Source organism: Amblyomma mixtum, chromosome 5 (genome assembly GCF_055824585.1).
Source record: "Amblyomma mixtum isolate Tamu chromosome 5, ASM5582458v1, whole genome shotgun sequence".
Lineage (NCBI taxonomy): Eukaryota > Metazoa > Arthropoda > Arachnida > Ixodida > Ixodidae > Amblyomma > Amblyomma mixtum.
In genome coordinates this window covers 4,968,755-4,993,324 of record NC_143016.1, presented here as the reverse complement: position 1 = coordinate 4,993,324, position 24,570 = coordinate 4,968,755, and the positions used below count along the sequence as shown (strand labels likewise).

At 46.1% G+C, this 24,570-nt stretch overlaps 1 protein-coding gene across 2 annotated transcripts in view; it reads right to left on the bottom strand.

The window, feature by feature from the left end:
• The window catches only part of ash1 (histone-lysine N-methyltransferase ash1), a 67,457-nt gene extending 43,609 nt beyond the window's left edge, over positions 1–23,848 (bottom strand). For both annotated transcript variants that reach the window (XM_089543151.1, XM_089543152.1), the window contains exons 1-7: positions 23,635–23,848; positions 19,075–19,257; positions 16,102–16,533; positions 6,718–11,332; positions 5,519–5,963; positions 1,786–1,944; positions 249–326 (exon numbers count right to left, since the gene is read on the bottom strand). In XM_089543151.1, coding sequence (XP_089399277.1) covers positions 249–326; positions 1,786–1,944; positions 5,519–5,963; positions 6,718–11,332; positions 16,102–16,533; positions 19,075–19,194 — 5,849 coding nt within the window. In that variant the 5' untranslated portion in view covers positions 19,195–19,257; positions 23,635–23,848. The remainder of the gene's footprint in view (positions 1–248; positions 327–1,785; positions 1,945–5,518; positions 5,964–6,717; positions 11,333–16,101; positions 16,534–19,074; positions 19,258–23,634) is intronic.
• Positions 23,849–24,570: the final 722 nt, after the last annotated feature.

The window sequence follows — 24,570 nt, the reverse complement described above, 5'->3', positions numbered from 1 at the left end:
GATTCATACAATGAAATCCCTTGAAAAAGACATTACTTATGCAAAGGATTACTAAAATCTTTTGTATGCAGTGCAAAGCAGCATGGGGCTATTAGGTATAATGTTGGAATTTAGGAAGCCACGACCAAGTTTTCCCACATCAAGAGCAGCACACTGTGTAGTGGATGTCAATAATCGCAGCAACGAAATTTCAAATGTCATTCTGGAGCACACAGAGGTCAACAAGAAAAGCTTTAAGGGCATCTTACTTAAGGTTCAGTGAACTCAGCTGTTCTGGCAGTGATGTCTCTGTATTTGTCACTTCCACAGCATCTTTAGATGGACCTCTGCAAATAGAGCAAGCGACAAAACAAACAATTTATTTTCTAAAGATGCATTCAGATGTTCAGAAAATCTGGGTCAAAAATCTGTGTGCCATTCTTTCTTACCACATCACTTCTACAAGCCAGTGGCAAACTTAGCCAAAAATGTGCAATGTTAATCAGTTGCCACCATTTGCTAAGGAGCACAGGAACAAACTAATGTCCGCTTTTGTAATTTACACTGTGCACATCTTGCAGTTCTTAAGAGCAGCCCTTCTATACTAATTTTCGCTACGACTAGTACCTACTTGAATTGTGCCAAAAATGAACTTTCTCATTTTTTTACTCCTTGTATACTTATTTAGTTGGCAGTGCTCGACAAAATTAAGCAATGTAACACCCAACACACTAGCTATTGCACACAAGTCCACAACTGTGCCACAAAGACTAATGACAATCACGAGAACGAAATGATCAGCGAAGGTAATCTTTAGCACCTGACTGGCCAATGGAGTTCAAATGCCGAAATAGTGTTCCCTAGTTTCTCCTTTCTGCCTGTGAGCTGTCCACAGTCACTGTGCCGGAAGTGGGTGGTCTAAAGTGAGTTTCAGGCAGCACTAAACCCACAGCATCTTTGATGGTTGTCTCAGAATTCCTGCCTGCCCACTGAATGCACGCCCCACCCTGCGGTGGGCACAAATGACAACACATTGGATGCAGTACTAATGCACACAATGCCAAGAAATTACTGTGAAATGCATGCACACCTTGAACTAGCAACAGGCACAAAAGTACCTATGCGCAAGCAAAATGGACTGACTTGTGTTGGTCACCCGCGTCACTGTTTCACCGCAATAGGCAAACTACTACATACCCTGCAATGCATGAGGCAATGGCTTCCACCACCAGGCGTAAGTTGACTCCCACCAGCAGTTTGAGTATTAGTACATAGGTGCTGCTTTAGCGTAATTTCACCTAAAATACTGGAACTGTAGCAACACGTAGCAAGCTAAGAGAACTGATGCAGCATTCCCACTGCTATGGTTGGATCTGACTGGGAAGGACCGAAAACCGACCAAACCCCGCATGCCCAGGTCGTGTTTGAATCAGCAGGTACGTAATAGCCCACACCTGTTCAAACGATAGGAACCACCATGGCGTCTCTAGGAACCTGTGATTCCAAATGGACGACAAGTGACAGCAAGCAGGCTCAGGATTGATAACATTCACTGTGCTATGCTAGTTGAAAATATTATTTTTTGGTTTTTTACTGACGCAGCCTACATCAACCTAGTATGCAGGAAATTAGCATGTCATATTGCAAGTACTGAAAAAGCAGCACTGGTGCTGTTCTGCACCAAACCCTCTTTTTGATGTTAGATTATGACTCCATGTGGCACCATGTGTACCACCGGCTACGCTGTCAGATCAGCATTTGTGCAAGTGCTGAAGCATTTCAATAAGCTGCCACACTACCACTCACCCATCTTCCTTAAAACAGCTAGAATAAAGGCCAGCCTTCAGGTACTTCTTCTTTGGGAGATGGTGCTCACGGCGCCTTCGTCGCCGCGTGCGATGGGTACCGTCACCTGTCGATGGCTTTGTCACTGTCACCACCGGTGTCTCTTCCTCGGGTGGCTCACTGGACACAAAACATCTCTCGTTAGAATTTTAAATTCAAGCAGTGCGTTCAACACAACTACATGTATAAGCTGCATCAGCAGCACGTGCATACCTATTCAAACTTTTGGTTAGACTGATCATGTGGCCAATTCCCACCACTTGTGCAGAAAGCTACTGACCATGCAAGGACTGCTAGGCTCAAGTGGTAAGTACAGATGGGATCAAGTCGCTTTGGAGCACTTTTTGGAGCAGAAAAACAAGCTTTTGGAGCAGGAGGGTGTGTGTGTGTGTGTGTGCGTGAATGTGTACCCGTGTGCTGGTGCATGTGTGCACACTGGAAGAACAGTAAATGAGGTCCCGGAACAAGAGAAGTGCACAAATCAATGAAAACTGCAGTTGTCTTTCTTCATATCGTGAGCACCATGTGCATACCACAAAGCCGTTTACACTTTTGGTCAGAGTTGCAACACATGTTCACAAACTAGAGTGACAACAGAAAGGAGACGAACATGCAATTGGGACTGCACGTCCGTCTCTGGGGCATCTGGTTTTTGCTGCAAGTAACTGCTACATATTACATCCCCCCCCCCCCTCCAAACCCAAGGGGTCTATGTGCCGACAGTGAGGAAATGGGCTCAAGTTGAATTCAGTTCAATTTTTTTCTCAATAAATGGTTGATCATTTTTCTTCTTGACTTGTTATATCGATGACTCGCTTTATACGAGGGGGTACCCAAAAGAAACCGGACTTATTTTTGTTTGAACTTATTTGTTCACATTTTAAGCAAAGACCTTCACTCTCCTTTAAAGCATTCCCCACTTGCAATGATACGCTTGTCGAATCTTTCATTCCATTTTTCAAAACATTGTTTAAATTCATCTTTTGTGATGCTTCACAGTGTCTTCGTCGTTTTTTCTTCACCTCAGCAACATCAGCGAAACGCTTTCAATTCACCTATTTTTTCATTCTAGGAAACAAAGAAAGTAGCACGGGGCAAGATCGGGAGAGTATGAGGGTTGAGGAATAGGGGTCATGCCATTTTTGGTCCAAAATTGTTGTAGAGACAAGGCTGTGTGAGCAGGGGCATTGCCATGATGGAAAAACCAGTCACCCGACCGCCACAAATCTGGCCGCTTCCACCGCACACTGTTGCCCAATCTTTTCAAAACATCCAAGTAGAAAGCCTGGCTAACTGTCTGACTCTGCGGAACAAATTCTCAATGGACGACTCCTCTCACGTCGAAAAAACAAATCAGCATTGTTTTGAGGTTTGGTTTCACCTGACGAGCTTTCATGATTCGAGGTGAATTTGAAGTTTTCCATTGGCATGATTGTTGCTTTGATTCAGGATTCAATTCAGGAACACTTGAGTTGTCCCCATAGCATCGTACTTGTACGTCTTTCTTAATATTTCAAGAGTTTCCATTCAACTTTTTCCCAGCAAAAATCAGAATTTCACCGGCGCACGCTGTCAACGAAAATCAGCCATTGCAAAAACGACATTCACAAAAAACAGTCGTCACTCTAAAACTCTGCCTAAACTAGTCTGACCTCCTTCAACGACGGCACTCGGCTTACTGACTCTGGAATGATCGTTCTATGCGCTCCTAGTGGCAAAACGCGGTAGCGCAAAAGCTTTGCCGACCAAAAAATTTAGTCCGGTTTCTTTTGGGTACCCCCTCGTATAGTTTTGCTAAGGAACCAAAGTGTCCATATTAACGAGGCCTGATTGTACCAGTGAAGACTGATTTTAGACAACAGTTGAATTCTGCCAAATTTAAGGTTATCTAAATTTATGTTGACTTTCAGCTATGCACTTAGGCACCTGCATTGCTGTAATTGTAGACAGGCATCTGGCTGTTAGTGACAGCAACAGCAATGTCAGCTTTTTTATTCTAGAAGCACTTTATGCTTAATGCTGTGCGGCAAAGAAATATGGCCATGCTGGTGCATCAAACCGAATCCAGTATGGTGCATGTATTATGTGTTGTATGTACTACACTCAGTCCCAAATGGGCTGCAGAGCTGCAGCAGTAAGCACAGCAGCACAGATGGGGCAGAGGAGGTCATGTGATGCTTGCACCATGAATGGTGCCTGCGAGTGGGTGCAGCTACGTGAGTGCCAGGGGCGTGCAGTTTTGGTTACGTGTGCCGGGATGGCCATAATTCGTTGCACCACAGCATTATGCATAAAAGAACTTTTGAAATTAAAAGACAAATACAAAGAGGCCACCACTAACAGTCAACAACTCCCTAATTACAACACCGTTTACAACACCAAAGCCGGTCGTGAATTCTGGTGCTATGCGAATTCCCGACCTATCCACATACAGTGGAGGGCATGACTACAGTAAGATCTTGGCATGTCATTCGCTTTTTCTTTTTTTTTTTGCATGACAATAACACAGACAATGAGGCACCGGGCCGTAAACTAATAGCCGGATCAGTGAACTTGGACGTATTTACAGTGGCTGCTGGCGCACATGTAAGGCACGAAGTTGCTGATTATTATACACTACACATGACACCTGAGAATCCAGTTTTAGTTTTGAGAATTCAGTCTTGAAGTGCGGACTTCTGACGTAAGATTGACGCAGATTACTCAGATTCCATCACAGTGTCACAGCATGTAGCAGGGTCAGGTTGCACAAACTCAATTGAGAAAGTAGCACATGGAAAGCTACGCTACACTTATTTCACACAACACTTATTTCACACAACAAGGGATTGAAAGTTCAAACTAGGCATGTGCGAATAGTGTTTTTTTTTTACTTCGAAGTGAAATTGAAGCAAATAGTAATTTCTTGAAAATAATTTTGAAGCGAATATTTTAAATACTTTTGGCAGACCAAGAAAGGTTAAACTGTATAATAAACAGTTTCAAAATCATGTATTTTTAAAGTATAAGGTCGTTGCAGTGATACCAGATATACCAGACACAAGATATAATGGTACATATAACAAGACATCACTTAAAACAATCAAATTCTCTAAATTTACCTATTCTCCCATAGCCCCTATGTTATACAACGATAAAATTATCGGTGAAATTATGGCTGCAATAGAATTCTGGCTGCTCAGAAGGTTTTTCCCAGCAAAACCTCTCAAAGTTTGATAAAAAAAAAAATAGTATTGTGAAGCGAAAGCGGTGAAAACTCCACAAGAAACCAGCGTGGCAAAATCCGTGAGGTGGCTTTGGATACAGCCTTGGGTGCCAAGCGCTATCATCGCCGTGTTCCCTGGAGGGCGGTAGGGAAGAGCTTGCATGGCCGCTGCTGCGCGACCCTTTCTTACTCAAATGTAGTTTCTGCCTCTTTGCGCATTCGTGAACTGGGCTGCATTCGCACAGGAGCGCAGGCACGCAGTGCACAGTCGGCGCTTTGGCTAGACGTGTGCCACAGTGCCATCCCAGAGGAAATATACCATACCGAAACCACACGCAGCAAGAGCTCCGAAACATTATTCGCTCGCGAACAATACCTTGAAATTTCGAATACCAAACATTCAGATCAAATCAAATCTTGAATACTTTACTATTCAATCAAATACTCAAAACTATCGAATATTCCCAGGTGTCTAGTTAAAGCTCATACCTGCTTATTGAAGATGAAGCCTTCTCCGAGTTGCTGTCCATCTTAGTCTTCTTTTTTGGCGGCTTGCCACATGCGTTCGTTGCTCCCAAACCAGATGAGGCACAAAAGGTGGAGGAAAGTGATGCAGCTGATGTACAGGATGGGGAAGCCACACATGGCATTGTGCACGATGACAATTCGCTGTCTGAAGTCGGAGCCAACAGGGATACAGCTTGCTTTTTCAGCTTAAACTTCTTACTTTTGGGAGCCTCTTTCAGTATCTTGGCCTTGCGTTTTGCTGCAGCCAGCATTCTGGCCTTGGATTTGGCCTTCACCGGTCTTCCCACCTTCCTTTTTGCACCGGCTATAACCACTGCTTCGATCGCCTCGGCAATGGTGTCAACTGGCAATGGCTCCTCAAGGGCTTCTTGTACATTGTCGTCGGCAGCTTCATTCTCTGTTATTTCTGCAAAGAGATGACTACATCTATTAGCGCCCTGACAATATGCCTTCCTTGCAAGTGGCACAAAATGATTACATGTGACTAAACTGACGAGAGCTTAATGCTGTGGATACAATATGCAATACTAAAGCAGTGAAGTTTCTATGTCAACAAGTTTTTTCATGACTGTGAATCTTGCTGAGCCTGCAGTCAAAAAAATCATGCTCACCACACTGTGTCGACAGAACATAACAACACACACCACAATATAGTCCTGAAAATACGAAGTAAGAGCTCCTAAAGAGCATGACAACAAAGCATTTTATGAACATGATCAAAAAAAAGGGGGAGCCTGATAAATCTTCTATCAATCTGCTGAATAAGAAAGAGCTGCCACTACAACAAAACAAAAATGCTACCATTGTGAGAACTACAGTCTTTATTTGTATTGTTTCGTGCCAAGATCTCTCTCAATGTCTTTTATACTTTGCAGCATATCATTCACCACTTTTCTGCAAAGCAAGTTGAAGTAATCCATCTCATGCTTGCACTAATTGCCAAAAAAGTAATGAAGTATGTCTAGTCCACTAAAAGTTTTTAACCACTGCTTGCTACCATTTTGCACGGCTGAAACAGGAGACTTAATACTTCAGGAAATCTTGTAATTAAATGAAAAGAATACCATTTCTGTTCCATGAATAGCTTTAGAGCAAAAGCCAGAAATTTGTCTACGCAACCTTCTTAACACAAAAAGAAAAGCACATTAAATAAAACTCACCTAATTCATCCACGTCAGCACTTGTATTAGGCTCACAGGGCTCTGGCTTGATTGGCTTTTTGTTTTTGGCTTTGCTGGACTTCAAAATTTTCTTTTTTGGCCCGCTTTTCCTCCGTTGTTGAGGCAGCCTTACATTTTTTACGTTTTTTTCAACCTCCTCAGCTATTTGATCCATCTGGTCGACTTCAGCACTCACTTTTGTCTCACTGTCTTTGCCACTTTCTTTTGCCTTGCTGCCAGTTTTGCCATCATTCTTTTTACTGCTTTCTTCCATTTCAATCCCAATCTCTTTACCACTTGTGAGTGGAGGATCCTCTTTTTGATTGGTTTTTAGGTTTTTGACTACTCTGCTTTTCTTCCTCCCTTTGAATTTTCTGGCAGTTTTCGCCTTGGCTGGGACTTTAGCTTGCTCTGCTGCTGGTACTTCCTCTGCTTTCAGTCCATCATCAGCTGCAGCAGTTGTGCCTTCTTTGTCCACTTTGTCATCACTGTCTTTTCCTACGTCAGGCCTTGCCTTGCCTACCTGTCTGCCTCTGCTGGCGGCTTTTTTGGTTGTGGGTGCACTGGAATCACTTTCTCCGCTTGGTTTATTTTCTGCCTTAGTATTGCCGTCCAACTTAGACCCATCATTTGCTTCTACCTTCTCACCTTCCTCTCTGTGGTTGCCTGCCTCACCTTTGTTGTCACTACAGCATCCACTGGTCTCCTCAGACCTGCTGCCACTTTTAGCAGCAGTTCCTAATCCCTTCTTGACTGTTTCCACCTCATCGCTGGCACCAGCTTCACTATTCTCTGATGGTTTAGACTGATCGTCCACTTCACAAGCATCACCAAGTTCTTGGCTGACTTGTACAATGGAACCATCCACTGCCGTGGTAATGTCTGTCGGCAGCTCCTTAGCCTCTGTCGATCCCTCAATTTCATCAGCAGCACTGTCTACTGTATCATCACAGGCAGATGCGGCAACAAGACTACTTTTCGCTGCGACCCTTCTTCGCTTGACCTTTACGAAGCCAGTCCTGTTCCTCATCTTTCGCTTCCGATGCTTCTTGACAATGCCCATTGGTTCGTCCTCTGCAGGCAAATTACTGCTCACACGTTCTTTTGATCGACGCGCTCGTTCAACAGCTTTAAGCAGTTTCTGTTGCTTCTGCTTCAAAAGGGATATTTTCTTCAAGGGGTTTTCAGGGTCACTGTCATCTTCAACAAGCATGACTGCTTCTCCATCGTCGCAACCATCCGTTTGCTGAGCAACCAATGCAGACAGCGGAATGTCATCATCATCATCAGCCAGATGTGCAGCTGGCTGTGTCTCTGCTTGGTCTTCAGGCTGGAATACAACCTGGGGCTCACGTGAACACACAGGCTGAACCTCGAGCTGAGGTTCAGGCTGAGATTCAAGGTGGGATTCTGTCATTGATTCCGTCTGGGATTCGTCATGGGACTCAGTAGGCAATTCAGGCTCGGATTCTGGCTGGGAAGTAGGCCCCCTCTTAGGCTGCAACTTAGAATGGGATTTGCAGTGTGTCTCGAGCGGTGATTTAGGCCCACTTTCTGCCTGCATCTGATGGCTTGAATCAAGGCTCTGGCTCAGCTTAGTTGGCGACTTCGATCTGGACCGCGACTTTTCGTTCAGCTTGGCTGAGTCGAGTGCCTCGTTGAACTTCTGAATGCAGCTCTCAATAGTGTCATCAGCAGGAGGTACGGTGGCGTTGTTCTGGTTGCAAAGCCTTCTCCTTGCCATCGAATGTGGTTTCTGCTTCCTACCCTTTGATGCAGATTTCTTCTTCAACCCCCTGACATCCTGAACAAGTGGTTCTAATGTTACAATGGGGTACATAGCCTTCTTTGCTGCTTTAGTAAGGACAGGCATTTCACATCGTGGCAAGGTTGGCATGGCTTCAGGTGGGCTGCTGGTGTTCTTGGTAACATCTTCAGTTATCAAAGCTGTGACTGTATGCTTACTCTGGCCCTTATCGGCTGTGTCCAGAGGTTTGGGCTCTTTATCACTATCTGTTTCTTGACTTTTGTCTTCACTAAGAAGACAATGTCGCTTTTTGAGGGGTAGGCAACGATCCCCTGATGGAGGTGTCAGCATATCTGGAGGGGGCTCTGATGTTATTGAAGGAGGTTGTTGCACCTGCTTTTTCACTTTCCCTTTCTTCCCAGGCACTGCCTTCACTTCGTCTCTGTCTATCTTTCGAACCTCGGCCTTGCCAGCACTGCTCAACTGCCTCAGCGGCCTTTCGGAAGTGCGCTTTGGGCGCAAGTATTTCACCGGCTTGAAAATTGCAGGGACATCGTCAATGTTCGCAATATGCAGTGATGCCTGCTTTGATATGAAGACGGAAGACAGTGCATCAATCAGAGCATCCACTGACTCGCAGGTCATAGTGGCCGCTAGACGTGCAGACTTCCGCAGACTGCTGCGGCGGGTATGACGCAGTGGTTGCTGCACAAACCTCTTCTTCTTCATTTTCCGCTGGTACATGTGGAGCAGATGTGTCTGCTCCTCAATGTTGCATTCGCGAAGCAAAGCATCCATGTCAACAGACACATCGGTGCCCTCCTTTTTCGCAGACACTCTATTCTTCCTCGTCTCCACCACATCAGCGCTCGTCTTTACTGGTACACCCTCGAGGCAAGTCTTGCGTGCATCAGACATATCCTCCTGTTTCACCGAGCTGCTCAGGCATGGCTTCAAGTCTGGCACATCACTCTTCACCTCTGGCACTGGAGTCGTGTCCACACCGGCATCTTGCTCATATTTTTCCTTTCGTGTTTGCCGTAAAACTGGCTTTTCCACTTTTACAGCAGCTGACTTCTTTGCAATATTCAACTTGGGTCGCCCCCTTTTGCGCCCAGATATCAGCTTTTCTTCACTCTTCTTAACTGCAAGCTCTGCATTCTCAGAGTTATTCACATCAGGATTCTCCCTGCCGTCTTGTGCTGACACAAGCGGATGTGGCGATGGGGCAGTCTTTATTTCACCGGGGCCCTCTTCTACCATCTCCTGTTCAGCACCTTTCCTCTTCACAGCAGCTTCCTCACCATCTGCTGTCGTTTCAAAGTCGCTCGATGCCCCCGCTGTGTCATGAAACTGTGTGCTAATTGAGTCGTGCACCCTCTGCACAAGCTGGTGCAGTTCGCTGTCTCCACTCTCCGCTTTTCCGCGGCTTCGTGCACTGGCTTTTAAAGTAGCACTTCGCAGTGGCCTTGTGCTGGAATTTACAGGTGGCCTCTCTGCCCTAGATGGCCTCAGGTCCCTTGTTCTGACTGGTGCACTCTTCACAATGGCTGGTTCCTCCCCATCTCGTCTCCTTCTTCTGAGCCGTGGTGGTGACACGGCACTGACCTCCTCTGCAACTTTCCTCTCCCGGCTGCTGACCTTCCTGTCGCGTTTCCCATTGCTCGAGGAACAAGACAGGACAGGGGGACACTGGCTTTTAAGTCTTTCTTCTTTTTCACTGTCAATACTGACACTTTTGCTTTGACTGCAGCCAGAACTTTGAACTGGCTCCAGAACCATACAGTCCAAGCGTGGAGGTGTTAGCTGTGGTGGGGGTGGTGTCAGATCCTTGAACACTTCTGTCTTTCCACTGACTTCATCCAATGAAGAAACCTGTTCCACCAGAGATTTAGCTGGCAATTCACAAGAGCGGTACCTTTTTGTTTCACTTCCACAAATGTCAGACTCTTGTGAATTTTCGAAGCACCTAGGTACACGCTGCACAGGTGATGAGACTGCTGTCTCTGTGAGGCCTGAACCTATGCGTGGCGACTTCTCAGAAGTGTCAGTGACATGCAGCACTCTGCACAGACTCTCTGCAGCCTTGACAGTGTCAGCCACAGGGTCCAGTTCACTGCCAGGTGCGCACTGCTTCTTGTCTTGCACTCTGTTCACATCAGGCAACTTGCACTGCTCCAGGCGAGGAACCCCAGGCGACTTGTCAAGGGTGTCTGTGAGCACTGGATCACTGCAAGCAGCAGGAGCTAGCTCCTCCTGCATAACACGTTTCTTGTCAATTTCCTCATCATGGCAACTCGTGTGTGCAGGTGAATCTTCACGGCAGCTACCACGATGTGGGGAATCACCATGACAGCTCACACGTTGTGGAGACTCTCCACAAGACTGGATCCCACTGTCAGGTGAAACATTTGCTGGTGCATCCATGTTCAGGTAAGGCAAGGGCTGCCCAACTACCGTGGCGCAGTCACTTGCTGCTGAGGCAGGCTTCTCCACATTTCCTGTGATGTCTGACGTGACTGCAGCAGTAGAACTTGTTTCAGCCTTTGTGCAGGGCCGAAAGGGAGATGAAATCCCAGTGTCACTGCTCTGATACGCACGATATCCAGAGGACTTGACGGGCGTGCGGCAGGACGAATAATCTGACACACTGCATGAGCTTTCCGAGTCCGAAGAGCTTGAGGAACTGCCCGAGCTCGAACTAGACCCCGAGCTTGAGCCAGAACCTGAACCAGAATTAGAACCGGAGCTTGAGCTTGATCCAGAACTTGATGAACCACTGCTTGATGAACGAGAGCTGCTGCACGAGCGCGAGGTCTTGCGGGAAGAAGACGTGTAGCTGCATGTGGAGGGATCTTGATCCGCCATCTGCATGCAAACAGCACAGACCTTGTATAACAAACTGCCATGGGTCAACATCATCTGCAAGAGTGAACTGGCCACTACTGAAGGTTGCAATTTGCATGTAAACTGCTCAAAATAAAATTTTTTGCTAAGTTATGAGAAGTGCACTTCCCACTGAAAAATTTCAGTTTAAAAATACAGCTATGTGACAGAGTATACAGACCATTTCTACAGAGAGCAGCCACAAAGCAATCTATTGCCTCCGTACAAGAAAGCTGCTCGTAAAAGGGTTACACCTGAAGTTATGATGTACTATCGGGGACAAAAGTGGTATACTCCACGCAGCGGGAGCCGGAGCAGCGGAAAACTGCGTTGCAACGCCATCTACAGGCGGCATCTCGGACCCAGATAGCCAATCTGTGACCTTTATTATAAGCAGGCATGTCGCTTGGCTCGTTTCATGGTTTCAAAAATGCGCTGCTTCAACTACAAGTTAGCCACGCAAGCGCGGGCATTTGATCACATCATGACGGTGCACGCGCCGGCTCTCAAGCCATATCTTGAACGCGCGTTGAAAAAAAGAAGACACAAAATGAAAAAAGGGCCGCCAGACTGCTACTGCTGCGGCGCCGCTCAGCATTTTGGCGAGCAAAAGCACGAAACATTGAAACGAGCCAAGCGACATGCCTGCTGATAATAAAGGTCACGCATTGGCTGTCTGGGTCCGAGATGCTGCCTGCAGATGGCGTTGCAATGCAGTTTTCTGTTGCTCCGGCTCCGGCCGCGTGGAGTATGCCACTTTTGTCTCCGATAGTACCATCATAGCAAAAGTAAGAGACCCCTCACCCAGTGCATGTCGAATCATGCCACACTGCATGCAGGTGCCGCCTGACAAAGCACTCCTGGTGTCGATTATGGCATGCTACATCGGTCTCAGCACCAGGAGTGCATCATAGGTGGCACCCACATGCAGTGCGGCATGGCTCGGCATGTGCTGCACAGAGATCTCTTACTTCTGCTCTCAACAGAGGCTTTTGCAGCACTTTTTATCATGGTTAGATCCAACAGCAGTATCCCGCATGTATGTTGCACTGCAGAGAACTTTCCACGTGTTTCCTGGCCACTGTTCAAACTGAGAACACTGCAAGAAAGCGTCAAGGACAGTCAAACGAGAATATAATGAACGTGGATAGAGTGAATTATGTTTTATATCGAATTCCTCTAGCACACACATGTAAAATATATAATTGTAATTTTCTCTAACAAATTACACATTAGATATATCGAACTCGGAGATCAACAGATGTAATGAAGATCAAAAGTAAAAAAGTAAAAAAAAAAAAAACGCCTCCGCGGTGGCCCAGTGGTTATGGTGCTCGGCTGCTGACCCGAAAGACGCCGGTTCGATCCCGGCCGCGGCGGTTGAATTTCTTAGGAGGAGAAATTGTAGAGGCCCGTGTACTGTGCGATGTCAGTGCACGTTAAAGAACCCCAGGTGGTCGAAATTTCCGGAGCCCTCCACTACGCCGTCTCTCATAGCCTTAGTCGCTTTGGGACGTTAAACCCCATAAACCAGACTGAACCAAACCAAAAGTAAAAAACAGCACTCAATCCGGTCTTCCATACTCATGTGGAGCCCGAATGACTAGAGCGGCAAACAAAACTACAAACAGCCCTGTAGTTTTCGATCCCAGCTCCACACACACCTCAAAGGTTATCAGAAGTTCGCTCTTGTGATACCAATCACTCGTCCAAGGAAGCGACCACCAGCGTAATTGAAACAGGCAAGCAGCGCTCAATTCAAATTTTATTTAGCAGAACCAATTTTCACACTAATTCACAATTTTTTATGATGCCTGGAGCCCCACGCATTGTGCCATAAACGAATGCCGGCACGGGGCAGGTACTACCCGCCACTCGTCTAAAACTACCTTATGCCGACCCCCTATATCGCATGGTTGTTTTTCCGAAAAAAGGTCGACTCACACGCGACCCCACTAAAGTAATAAGCGATGCCGGTAAACTAACCCTCCAACCCCGACACACCACTCAAAGAAATGGCGCAAGCCGGCGCTGGGTGCAGTTAACCCGTCATGGACACAGAGCAAGAAGGATCACGTTGCTGGACAAGATCAGGCACACATTTTTGCGGTTCGCATGCCATACCATAGAGTGGTTTTGTGCTGGGAGTATTTGAGCTGGGGCCCTTCACACATCAAGCGTCAGCATCGCTAGGCGTCACCACCTCGCAGCTACGAGGGGGTCGCAGCTCCACCGGTTTGCGGCAAAAACGAGATCAGGAATTCCCACGTAGCACCCAAGATCTTAGAATTAACTGGGCTGGTGCAAGCAGCCACTTCGAACTATCCAGTCAAATTTGCAATAGAAATTACAGCCATGCAGAAATTCTTTTAATTGTTTGGGATATCAAATTAACCGTGTTCACACTATCAAGGTTTTACTGTATTTTATTCAGCTCCAGAATTCAAAATTCCTAAAGCTTGCAGCGGCAATTTTTTGGCAGCGATTGCGACAAACAATATGCAACTGGTTGCTGGCTCAGTGACTGGCTGAGTGTACACTCTGTACTTGATGGCTGGAGAGTTTCTCCTTAACCTCTCGACACCTCTCAAATTAGACTGTGGTCCAGTTGCACTAACGGTGACGCTGAAGCATGTGGGTTAGCATTAAATGAGGTGACACTATTACCTAACCTCCTTGCTGTGCATCAATGTTTCTCTGCAGTCATTCTGATGTACAGCGATGAAGTTCATACTCTTATGCTTATGGAGGTGCAGCTAGGTTGGAAGGTATTAAGCTTTGCTTACTGCACCAGCCCGAACTATAAGTTGGTAGTTCACTGGTGTCTGCTAGACCTGAACTGCACTATCTGTTGGCACAATTACTTCATCTCGCGCATGTGAGCTGCCAATGGCCTTTTACCTTCTCCTCACTGCAGTGAGCCCATGATTAATGAACAGTGCAGCACTTGACCAGCTCATTTGAATGGGCAAACTCGACTCCCACTACCGGACTACCCCAATATGCAACGTTACTGCTGCACGACATAACAAATACAGCCCCCACAAGCCTTTGCCTCGCCCTCTTCATAGCGTCACAGGAGCTCGCGTTTACCGATAAAGTCGTGGAAGCTTGCAATAATTAGAAATGACACGAGAACGAAAGCTCGAAAGCATCTGCTTGCTGGCGTGAAACCCATGTGGCTGTTGTAAGCATGGTAACCGCAGCATCAAAAAGAACAGCAGCAGGGTGTCTTGGTCAAACCATCAAGATGTGCAAGCTTCCTGTACAGGGTTGACGTTGGGAATATTTTAAAAGGAGCCAAAACGTGAGCTGAAAGTAGCCAAAAGTAGTTATGCCATTCAATCTTGGCACCAAATTTGTAGCCAAATAGAATAGATCCGATATTACGAATCTGACTTTTATCGAAGAACAATAACTGTTAGCATTTTAAATCAACGCAAGAAACAGAATAAAGAGCACAAAATTTTTGAAATTTTTCTTGGTTTTCAAAGCGCAGGTATATTGCGAATAGATGAATTATTAAGTGCTCTGTGTGCATAGATAGTGTGATCTTGCGAGTCATTTTGTAACATTCTATCCAACAACCCAGTAGGACACAAGCTGTTTTAGCCTTGAAGCCGTAGGGTGAACTTGATTTGTGTAACCACTGTAATGCAGTGGAGCATCATATTGTTGCGCACTTTTTTTTTAACAAGTTATCACAGGAGAACACTTGCTCAGCATCTGAGTTGGAAACTCAGAGTGACAAAATTTTGTGCCTTATTGAGCCAGGTATGGAAAAGGCCATTCGCCGCAAGTGTCTTTGTAAGATCCGGCCACTGTGTGCCACAAACTCAAACATGATGAGTGATCAATGTAATGCCATTGTTTGCAGTCGCCGCATTTCTGACTGCAGCTCGATGGAGGAACTCCCATAAAAAATGCAGTGGCAGCTTTAGTGTGCCTTCGCTGTCCTTCGTGTTTTCTTTGTCATCAGGATTGATGGCATGCAGCTTCTGAAATGCGAAGCCGCTGCAGGACTTGTCTCTGCATTTACCTCAAGAACTGGAAGCAGCGGTCTATCACGGCTCCTTGACCTAATGAAATCTTTTCCCTGGAGATGTCCCTTATTCAGCGTCGCTCTGCGCGCGCATGTAAGCTACATAGCTACCCTAGCCGTGCGTGGGGATGCCTCGATGCTCACCGACCCTTGCGGCTAGGATGGTTCAAGTTTAAAAAAAAATGGCTAGTAAATGCGCCAAAATAAAAGTTCAAAGTAGCCAGGAAGTAGCCAGGTAGCCAATCTAAAATTTCCGTCGCCAGACAGGTTTCAAAAGTAGCCAGTTTGGCGCAAAGTAGCCACCAACGGCAACCCTGTTCCTGTACATCATCAGCAGGCAGTGTTCCAATTCAAAGCACCCAAAAAGCCACTACAAGCGTGAAATGGGCAAAGGAATAGGTCTGAAATCCGAAGTTTTCATTTGCTTGTATTCTGTACCACAAATTGAATAACTCAGGTTTCTGAGCACCAATTTCTGTCATTATTTTTTTAACTGACATCCACCCAACACAAAGAACCTAGTAGAAAGCTAAAATTAGCAGCCTCGAATACGCCGCAATGTCCCTTTAAGCTTGCAACAACAGCAGCTGTGACAGCAACAAAACGATGTATACTCCAAGTAAGCTCGCTGTTTTACGGTGTGATCATGTACCAACTGGCCCGGCAACTATCCTTAATCCAAGTAAGCAAGTCCTCGGTGGATGCTCACCTTTCCTTTTCTCTTCTCCATGCAAGAACAGCGCGGCTGGCGCAGCCCTTCCCCCTCCGCGGGACTCCGCGAACGCCTCCGCCTCCGGCTCTTGCGCTGTTTTATGCGGAGCCGCACCGCAGATGAGCCACTAGCCGAGCCACTGCCACCAGCTGACATTGCTGCACAGGCTGAATCCTCAGCTTTGGAAACTCGCCGAGCGGCAATCCGAAGCTTGAGTGGATCATGTGTCTGCTCTGGCTGGCGTACAATAGCGAACTCGCAATTAGCCGGAAGAGAGCTGCTTTCCTCGTCTGAGCAGCTGGCTGATGAGCATGAGCTGGAGGATGTGGAGGAACATGATGATGACGATGAAGACGAAGAAGAACAAGACGACGCATCACTGCTCGCCTCGCTGCTGGCACTGCTGTTGCTCCGGGCCCTCAGGTGACGCTGCAGAGAGTTTCATGCATTATTACAGGACATTACAAAAGTTACAGTTAAAGTTACAGTTAAAGTTACAGTTAAAAGAATGTGCCAGGAGCATCAGAGAATATAGCGCATGTCATATTACCTTTTAAAAGCTTTGACAACCTGGGCCCCTTTGAATGAACCTGCCTTGAATTAAACCCTCAAGCTCCCTCAAGAGTTGTGGGTGACTACTGAAGAATGCAGTTGGGGAGGGGGGGGGGGTCCTATTTACACAAAGCATTTCTTGAATTAGGTTTTTCATGGCTTTATCATAGAAAATTTCTTGCTGAAAGGAAGGCGGACCTAAATTGGACCCAAAGCTCCTTGTACTCTCTTTAAAGAGCTTCCCTTCACCCCTTATCACATGCCTCCGTGAGTCTCCAGCTGCACTGAACCTCCCCAGCAGGTGACAAAGCAACGCCTTTTTCACGACAACTGCCAACACAGCCCTTAGTACTGCGCATACATATATGGGCAAGTCGATACAGAAAGCTTTGGAAGAGTGCTAAGACTAACATACAAAGGCTGCCACTCTGCATAAGCATGTTTTTTTGTAAGAACATGACCACCATTACATACTTATGACCGGAAAAAATGGTTATGCTATCCAATCATTTCATCATAGGCACCAGCAAGATTGTCCTTCACTAGAGTGGCAAGTTCTGTGGAGCACTATCACACTCAATATAACCTGCAATGCGTCCGAAATGAACAAACTAGGCTACTGCTTTACAGCGACAGAGAGCCCCAAACATGCAATAACGTTTAGATTACAGCCATGCTCAATTAATAAGACCCTTATCAGTAAGAATGATCACAATTATGCACAAATTTTCTGGGACCAAACTTGCCTTGTTAATACGAAAACTTGCTGTCCAGACAATGAACAGGACGGAAATACAATGAGCCTACTAGGACACCTGTAATTTCGTTGCACTAATATGAACAATGATACAGGCAATACCTAAGTTATCCTAACCAGCTGCTTCCTCTTCTGTATCTTGAATGCAGTTTACCATTGAAAGCCAGTGAGAAAAGTTCAAATGCCTGCAGAGTGAAGGCTTTTTGCGGTTTCATGCTTTAAAGTGCAAAGGCGTACAGTCGACGCGCCTTCCCATTCACCGTACTGCATGAATGACAGGGGAAAAAAAACTCTCTATGCAATTTCTGCTTTTTTGAAACTGGGTTCTGTAGGAAACATGTCAAAACACCATGAGACAGCATTGCGCATCTCATGGACAAAAAAAAAGACTTTCAAAATGCTATAGGGATCTTCGTAGAAAGGTTCATGCACTTGCTTTGCTTTTCTGCAATCAAAATTCATGGAATGGATCTTGGCCATTTTTATCTACTAAAAAGAAAAAAGTCTTTGCAATGGCTCCTGCGATATTTGTCTAGCCACGTGACCGCATTCTCAAGGACAGCCAACAGACACCAAAGGCTATAAGAACTGTCTTCTACTGCACTGCACACTTCATGACACAGGATGATGTACCTGGAGGTCCAAGATTTCATGTAATCTCTACTTCAGAGCCCACCACTACACGCAGAAGCAGACTAAATTCACAGTGTTTTTTTGTGTATAATCATTTTTTCCCTCTGCAATTCGCTATTACGGATGACTCACTTTATGAGTAGCTTTGCCTGGGAACCAAAGTTTCATTATTAACGAAGCAGAACTGTACTCAGTTCTCTACCCTGACCCCTAAATGCTCAACATTCCAGCCCCACTAGACTTGCATTGCTTAATGAACTGAGCTTATAGCACGTTTAACACATTGCAGCATATATTGACCACGATGGAATATAGTTAATCTGGTGGCCAGCAGGACCGAGACATTTTAGTCTGACCACGGTTGATAACACGTAGCAGAATGGGGAGCAAAAGTTTCATATCTGCTGTCTGGTCCAGCAAGTACTTGCACTTCGAGCCACAGCTCTTAGTCAAAACAGATGTGCCCAATGCTATGACACAAAAGAAGAAATGAAACACTATCTGCAATAGTGTAGGCCAGAAAACTCTTTGAGCTCCTTGAAACTCATTCTCTTTAATGGGGCACTCTGGTTTTATCTCCTTAGTGGCCAGGCAAAATGAAGCAATGTGACATGGAATGTTACTCGGGCAACAATATAAAGTGAGCTGTTGGTCTGGCTGCCAGCATGCCACCAGCTGCGCAGCACCGCGTGGCCCTCTTCCATTTCCTCTTCCTGGGTTTAGATCATGCTGCATCATGTTTGGCACCAAGAGTTCAGTCCATCGGCAAAGAAAAGAAAATGGTGTCTAGAATTGTAAACTCCTCAGTTAAAAAAGCACTCCACACCAGATAACTGTAGAACGACCAAGTGGTCAAGTAATACAAGGAAAAAAGCCTGAGGAGTCGAGTCCTTACTGGCATAGCTTACTGCAATGGTCACAGCGCCCCTGCCATCGTAGCTACCTAAACTGTGGGCACAGTAGCAAGATTACTTTCCTGGCAACACTGCTAGCAAAGCAGCCAAGCACTGCCATCTAACTGCACTCACATGTGAGGTACATGTTCGCTCATCCAAGCGCTGAGGCAGAGAAGTTGCTCCTGTGCCAGGCACGCCACTGTGAGCTCCACTGGGGCCCAGCCGCGGTGCCTGGCACCTGCCGTCGGCCATTGGCAGCCGCTACGTGCTTTCTCTGCCACCCTCCAGTGCCAGCATGGCTGCTACCTCCACCTCCTGCAAGCATCCAGCAGATGAATTGGGAAGCCATGAGCCACACTTCAGCGCAAAAGAAAATAACACGAGCAGTCACAGCTGCGGCCAAAAGGGGACACTACAAGGCCACAAACTCATAGGGCCCCAGCCACCAAAAACTGTTTGTACGGCACAATATGTACACCTCACTGATGAAAGCTTTAATGGGCCATGGCTGTCACTTCAACTGAAAAATCCAGAACCTGGTGGCACCATCTAATGACAACTCGAAATACTTAAACTTGGTGATGCGAAAGAAGCGTCGCTTTTTAAACCTTTCTTTTTTACATCAAAAGACACCCTCAAGAGAGTGCGCAAACCATATCAAAATTTAACGAACACTTTTGAAAGGAAAAAAAGCACACTATGGGATACACTGGTAATACCCAACTTTCACCCCACAGCACCGCTTCAGCCTTTTTAAAGGGACACTGAGGAGAGCTCTATTAATATTTTTTTTATAGCAAAATCCGATAGTTCGGCATTTCATGGCTTTGTTGCCACTTGGCCGGCAGCGAAAGATGCCTTTATTTCTAAGAAATTTGGATTCGAAATTGAAAAAGTTTTTCCCGCCGCTCTGATTCAAACTTGAGATTCTCCTATGACGACACAGGACTAAGTGACGTGAAACATGACGTGCACATGACGTAACGCAGACTCCGTGATTTCTGGAAACCAGCAGTGCGGCCCAGCAGCAGCCGAAAAGAAAGCTACCGCCGGCCGCACGTTGAAGGCATCTATCGGCTATTGTGGCCGTTGCTTCGTTTACGTTTGCACCGGCGTTTTGCCAGCGTTACAATGGATCCCGTTCTCGAAGTCGTCAACGAAGTTCTCGCAAATAGACACCTTTAGCATACCGTGTACCTTGTTACCGTTAGCGGAATACCAGGAGCCCGCATACCACCGTGAGCATGCAGGCGCTGATTGGTCCCGGCGCTGCAGGAGCGCGCGTAGCTGTCGGGTACGTGGCGCCATCTGGCGACGTCAAGAAGATTTGCGCATGCATTTGCTGCGCCTCAGTGATTCATGGCTTCTCGTGTCCTAGTGTTGCTAGAACTATTGGTTCTAGCAACACTGTTTTGTCCTATGACGTCATGAAGCTTGTACTTGCGAGTTTGGCCTGTGGCGGCGATACCTGTATTTTGGTTCTTGCTCTTTTCTACGTTACAAGAGCTTTGTTGTCAGTATGTAATCAGGAGCTGATATTTTGTTGATGCAAGTCTACTTCAATTTCTCCTCAGTGTCCCTTTAATGCAGTTTTCAACGTGACACTAAAGCTATAAATCCTTGTTCCATCACTATTCAAGTGCCAGATTCAGTCGATATTAGGAAAGACCTTTTCATTTCCACGATAGCATCGCGCTTGTACTGGTTAGCTGTCAGTCCCTTTAACCAAACTGTTTATCATGAATTTAGACCAGGGCATCCACACTGATCAAACCACACATAAAAGCAGATGCATCTACTAGCTCTTCAGTACATGCAGGACCCATGCACAGACATATCTTTTACTAGAGATTTTCTGGATCCCATGATATGGATTGGACGCATCAACTTTGAAATTATGACACAGAAATCAAGATTCACATGCAGAAAATTGCCCACACAGAGGTTGCGATGTACTGATACGCTCTTGAAAATGAACTGAGCCTTGGCCCCATATATCCTGCCCCCATAAAATGATTAACAAATACTACAAACTTCACTGCTAAAGGCTACAATCGTATGACCAATACTTACATGCGGATTGGGAGCATTTTGGGAAGTACTGTAAATCTTCTGCTTTGATGCGCGTTTTCGCGTTAAGCACGAGCATCACGTTCAGGTGTAACAAAAGATGGAATAAGTGCGTTCAAGTCATGCTTGCCCTGAATTTCAGTACATAAAAGTGCACAAAAAATGCAAGCAGGACGCCATAACAATATGCTTTGTGTTCTACTCTTCAGTAGAGTAAGAAACACCTTGCTGTTCAATGCACTAATACATTTATGTTTACAGCCTTATACATAGCCATGCTTTCTGATAAGCTGAAAATTGGAAATTATTTTTCTACAGACAAAATACATGATCAGCATGAACCATACAACTTGTATACACCAAATCACCACAGACCCTTGCTGTTCCAGAAGTAAACAAATGAACTGAAAAGAAACGCAGTCATTCCAGCCCGGCAGGAAGGAAAGTCAGAAATGGACATTTTGGCATGTACCACGTAACTGGGCTCACTCTGCTCTTTAAATACAATGACAGTCTTTTTTTTTCTTTTCAGGGTGATAAGAGCTGCAAGCTCTCTCTAGAAAAATTTTGGGCCCATTCCCTGCTATGTGACAAAGGAGCAGTTGTCACTAGGAGATTAAAACCCAAGACTAAATGGTTTACTGGAGGTACTGAATGAGATTTCCAAAAGCCCTTTTCCTAGGAAGCCCTTGATATTTCCCATCAAGCTGCTCTTATTTAAGTTTGCCTGATTCCTGGGTCATTTGGTAGTGCCTGTATGTTCTTACACAATCTCATTTTTAGGCAATTTCTTATGCCCAACTTCTGAGAAGCTCAAGATTCAGAACGGCCCATCATGTCTGTCTTACGGGGAGTCTGGTGTGCGTTCTATGTAAATGCTATAAAAATCATATGGGATCAGCACACACACACAGACATAGGTTTTGAAACATGGTTCATATACAATAATAGCAAAAAGGTTACTGGATAATGCTTCAAACTGAATTGTCCGCTCATAAATATTCACTGAACAGTGATAAGTTAGTCTGGTCCATCCCTTCATGTTTGTATGAAAGGGATGCAAGATTAAATGAAAACCCAAAAACAAGCAGGCAGTCATTTTCTGCCACACATGTTTGTGTCTAACATACTGCTCCTAAGCATTATATTGACCTGCACAAGTAAAATTTCACAGTTCCATTATTAAAAGGCGCATGTCTGTGCTATTCACCAGACACACAGTGTATGCCTCTTTGCTCACTTTAATGTTCTATTCACAGCCAGACTAGTTATTAATCCATCTGTTTTAGCCATGTTCTCAAGAACTTGTAACAGGTTTCCAGATGCTATTGCAGCAAGTTCTAAATAGTCATACGTGGCGTGTTACGGCGGCTGCACATACATTTTGAATGTGACCTACTCTACCTGCACTTCAAACACACATTCTGACAGGATTGTTAAAACGCCCATGTCCGACGATATAGACAACCGCTATCCGGCCTTTTAACACTGCGCGAAAAGCAGAGGACGAGTGAAAATAAAGCTGCTACCGGAGCGCACGTCACCACATGAAAACTCCGCAGCTATTCCCAGCGATTTTAGTTCACACCGTTCACACATCGTTCGTGCTCGCAAGATATTCAATAGGACGACCAGAAACGAACTCGTAACTTTCGACGAACGGTTGCGGAAGCCTAGCAAGAACCTACTTGGCGGTCATCGGTTAATTCATGTTGCGAGTCTCAGTTACGAACTACAACGCCCGGGACTTCAACAATGCATTAGCATGAGCGGTTTAGAGCTTATTGGACCAGCTAGCTATGAGATAGCAGAAGCAGCGTGCAGAGTGAACTCCCCATCGGAATATATATGTCGATTTATTGCAAATAGCACCAAATGAGTGAAGTTCGCGCCAAGCAACTTAGGCATTCTAAAGGTGACCTGAGACCGGGACACACAAAACGAACACGAAATAAGAGGACATTTTGGCTCGTCGACGCATGCGGTGCGGTTGACGCTTGGCGAGGCGATGTGTTGGGTCATCGTCATACTCGACCCGTCGAGGTTAGACGGGCTATCTAGTGGTAGGACCGCCGAACGGTAGGCGATTCATAAGTTTACCATGACGCTTTCCGGACCATGCACAAAGGCGAGCAAATGTTTAGTGTGCGGTTCCTCGAATGGAAACTACCTAACCCCCCCCCCCCCCCCCCTCAATTTCTTTTTTTTTTCTCACCAACCCTCTTATCTAACCGCCAGGAAATGGCACAGCGCCGCGTTCAAAACGAGCTTCTGAAACCGTCCACTATACCACTGAAGCTCAAACTACACAGGCGTTCAGCTCTGATCTAGCATAAAGAATATTCACACTAAGTTCACCGCATGGTAACTGCTACGGGGGTTGAAACACACGCCGCTCTATCACATCACGTCTTTTCTCGCGAAGTTTGGAGCGCGCGTGGCGATCACCCGCTAAGCGCAGGCTCGCCGAATGTCTCACGAGAAAATTTTACTTAAAGTCAGGTACGACGTACGGCAGCCATTAGACAACAGGCGTTTGTTAACCTCTACAGATCAAGCCTCAGCCTAGCGGAGGTGGGTAGGGTCTTGTCTCGCGAGGTACTAAAATTGCTAGAAACTCACCTTTTCACGCATCCATTGCAGACCGAGTAAGCCCATATCTGTGCACACCACCAGCGAACACGCACAAGCGCTCCTCCAGCCTCATCGTAAAAATTTTTCAATAAAAACGACAAGCGCCCAGGTAGCCTCACAAATGGTGTTTTTCTTGTTTTGAGGACGAAAGCGTTGCCTTCAGGATAAACACATTATGGCCGCCAATCAACATGGCGGGAGATTCTCGCGGGCGCCGTTGGGAGAAATCCGGAAACGGGATCCACGCAAGTCTCTAGTGCTGGAGAGCACAGACAACTTTTGGTCTGGTTTGAAATCGGCAGCTGCTTTTCATTTATCGCTCTTTATTTGCAGGCGGCAGCTGGTTATCGCTTCTAGCTCTTGACGATCACACAAACGATGGCTGGCAAACTACAACCACGCGATTTCTACCCGGCAAGTTTCAAATAAAGACTTGTGTCCCGAACGAGTCGTCCTCTGAAGCCATCTGGCGCAAAAGCAACGTCCGCACTCCCATGCATGCTCTCCACATGCTCCAGTTCGCTCTTCCGCGTGCTCTGTTTCTGACATGCGTTTAGATGGTGTACGTTTCGATTAAGGTGAATCGCAAAAGGCCCACGTGTGCTGTGCAGTGTCGTGCAGTGTCAGTGCACGTTAGAGATCCCCAGGTGGCCGAAATTATTCCGGAGACCTCCACTACGGCACCTCTTTCTTCCTTTCTGCCGCCGCGGTGGCTGAGTGGTTATGGTGCTCGGCTGCTAACCCAAAACACGCGGGTTCGATCCCGGCCGCGGCGGCTAGAATTTCTTTGGCGGAGAAATACTAGAGGCCGGTGTACTGTGCGATGTCAGTGCACGTTAAATGGGCCCCAAAACATAATCTTAGTTGACTGATTTGCCTGTTGATCGCATACAGTGAGTTACAATGGTGCTATTAGCGTCGGTA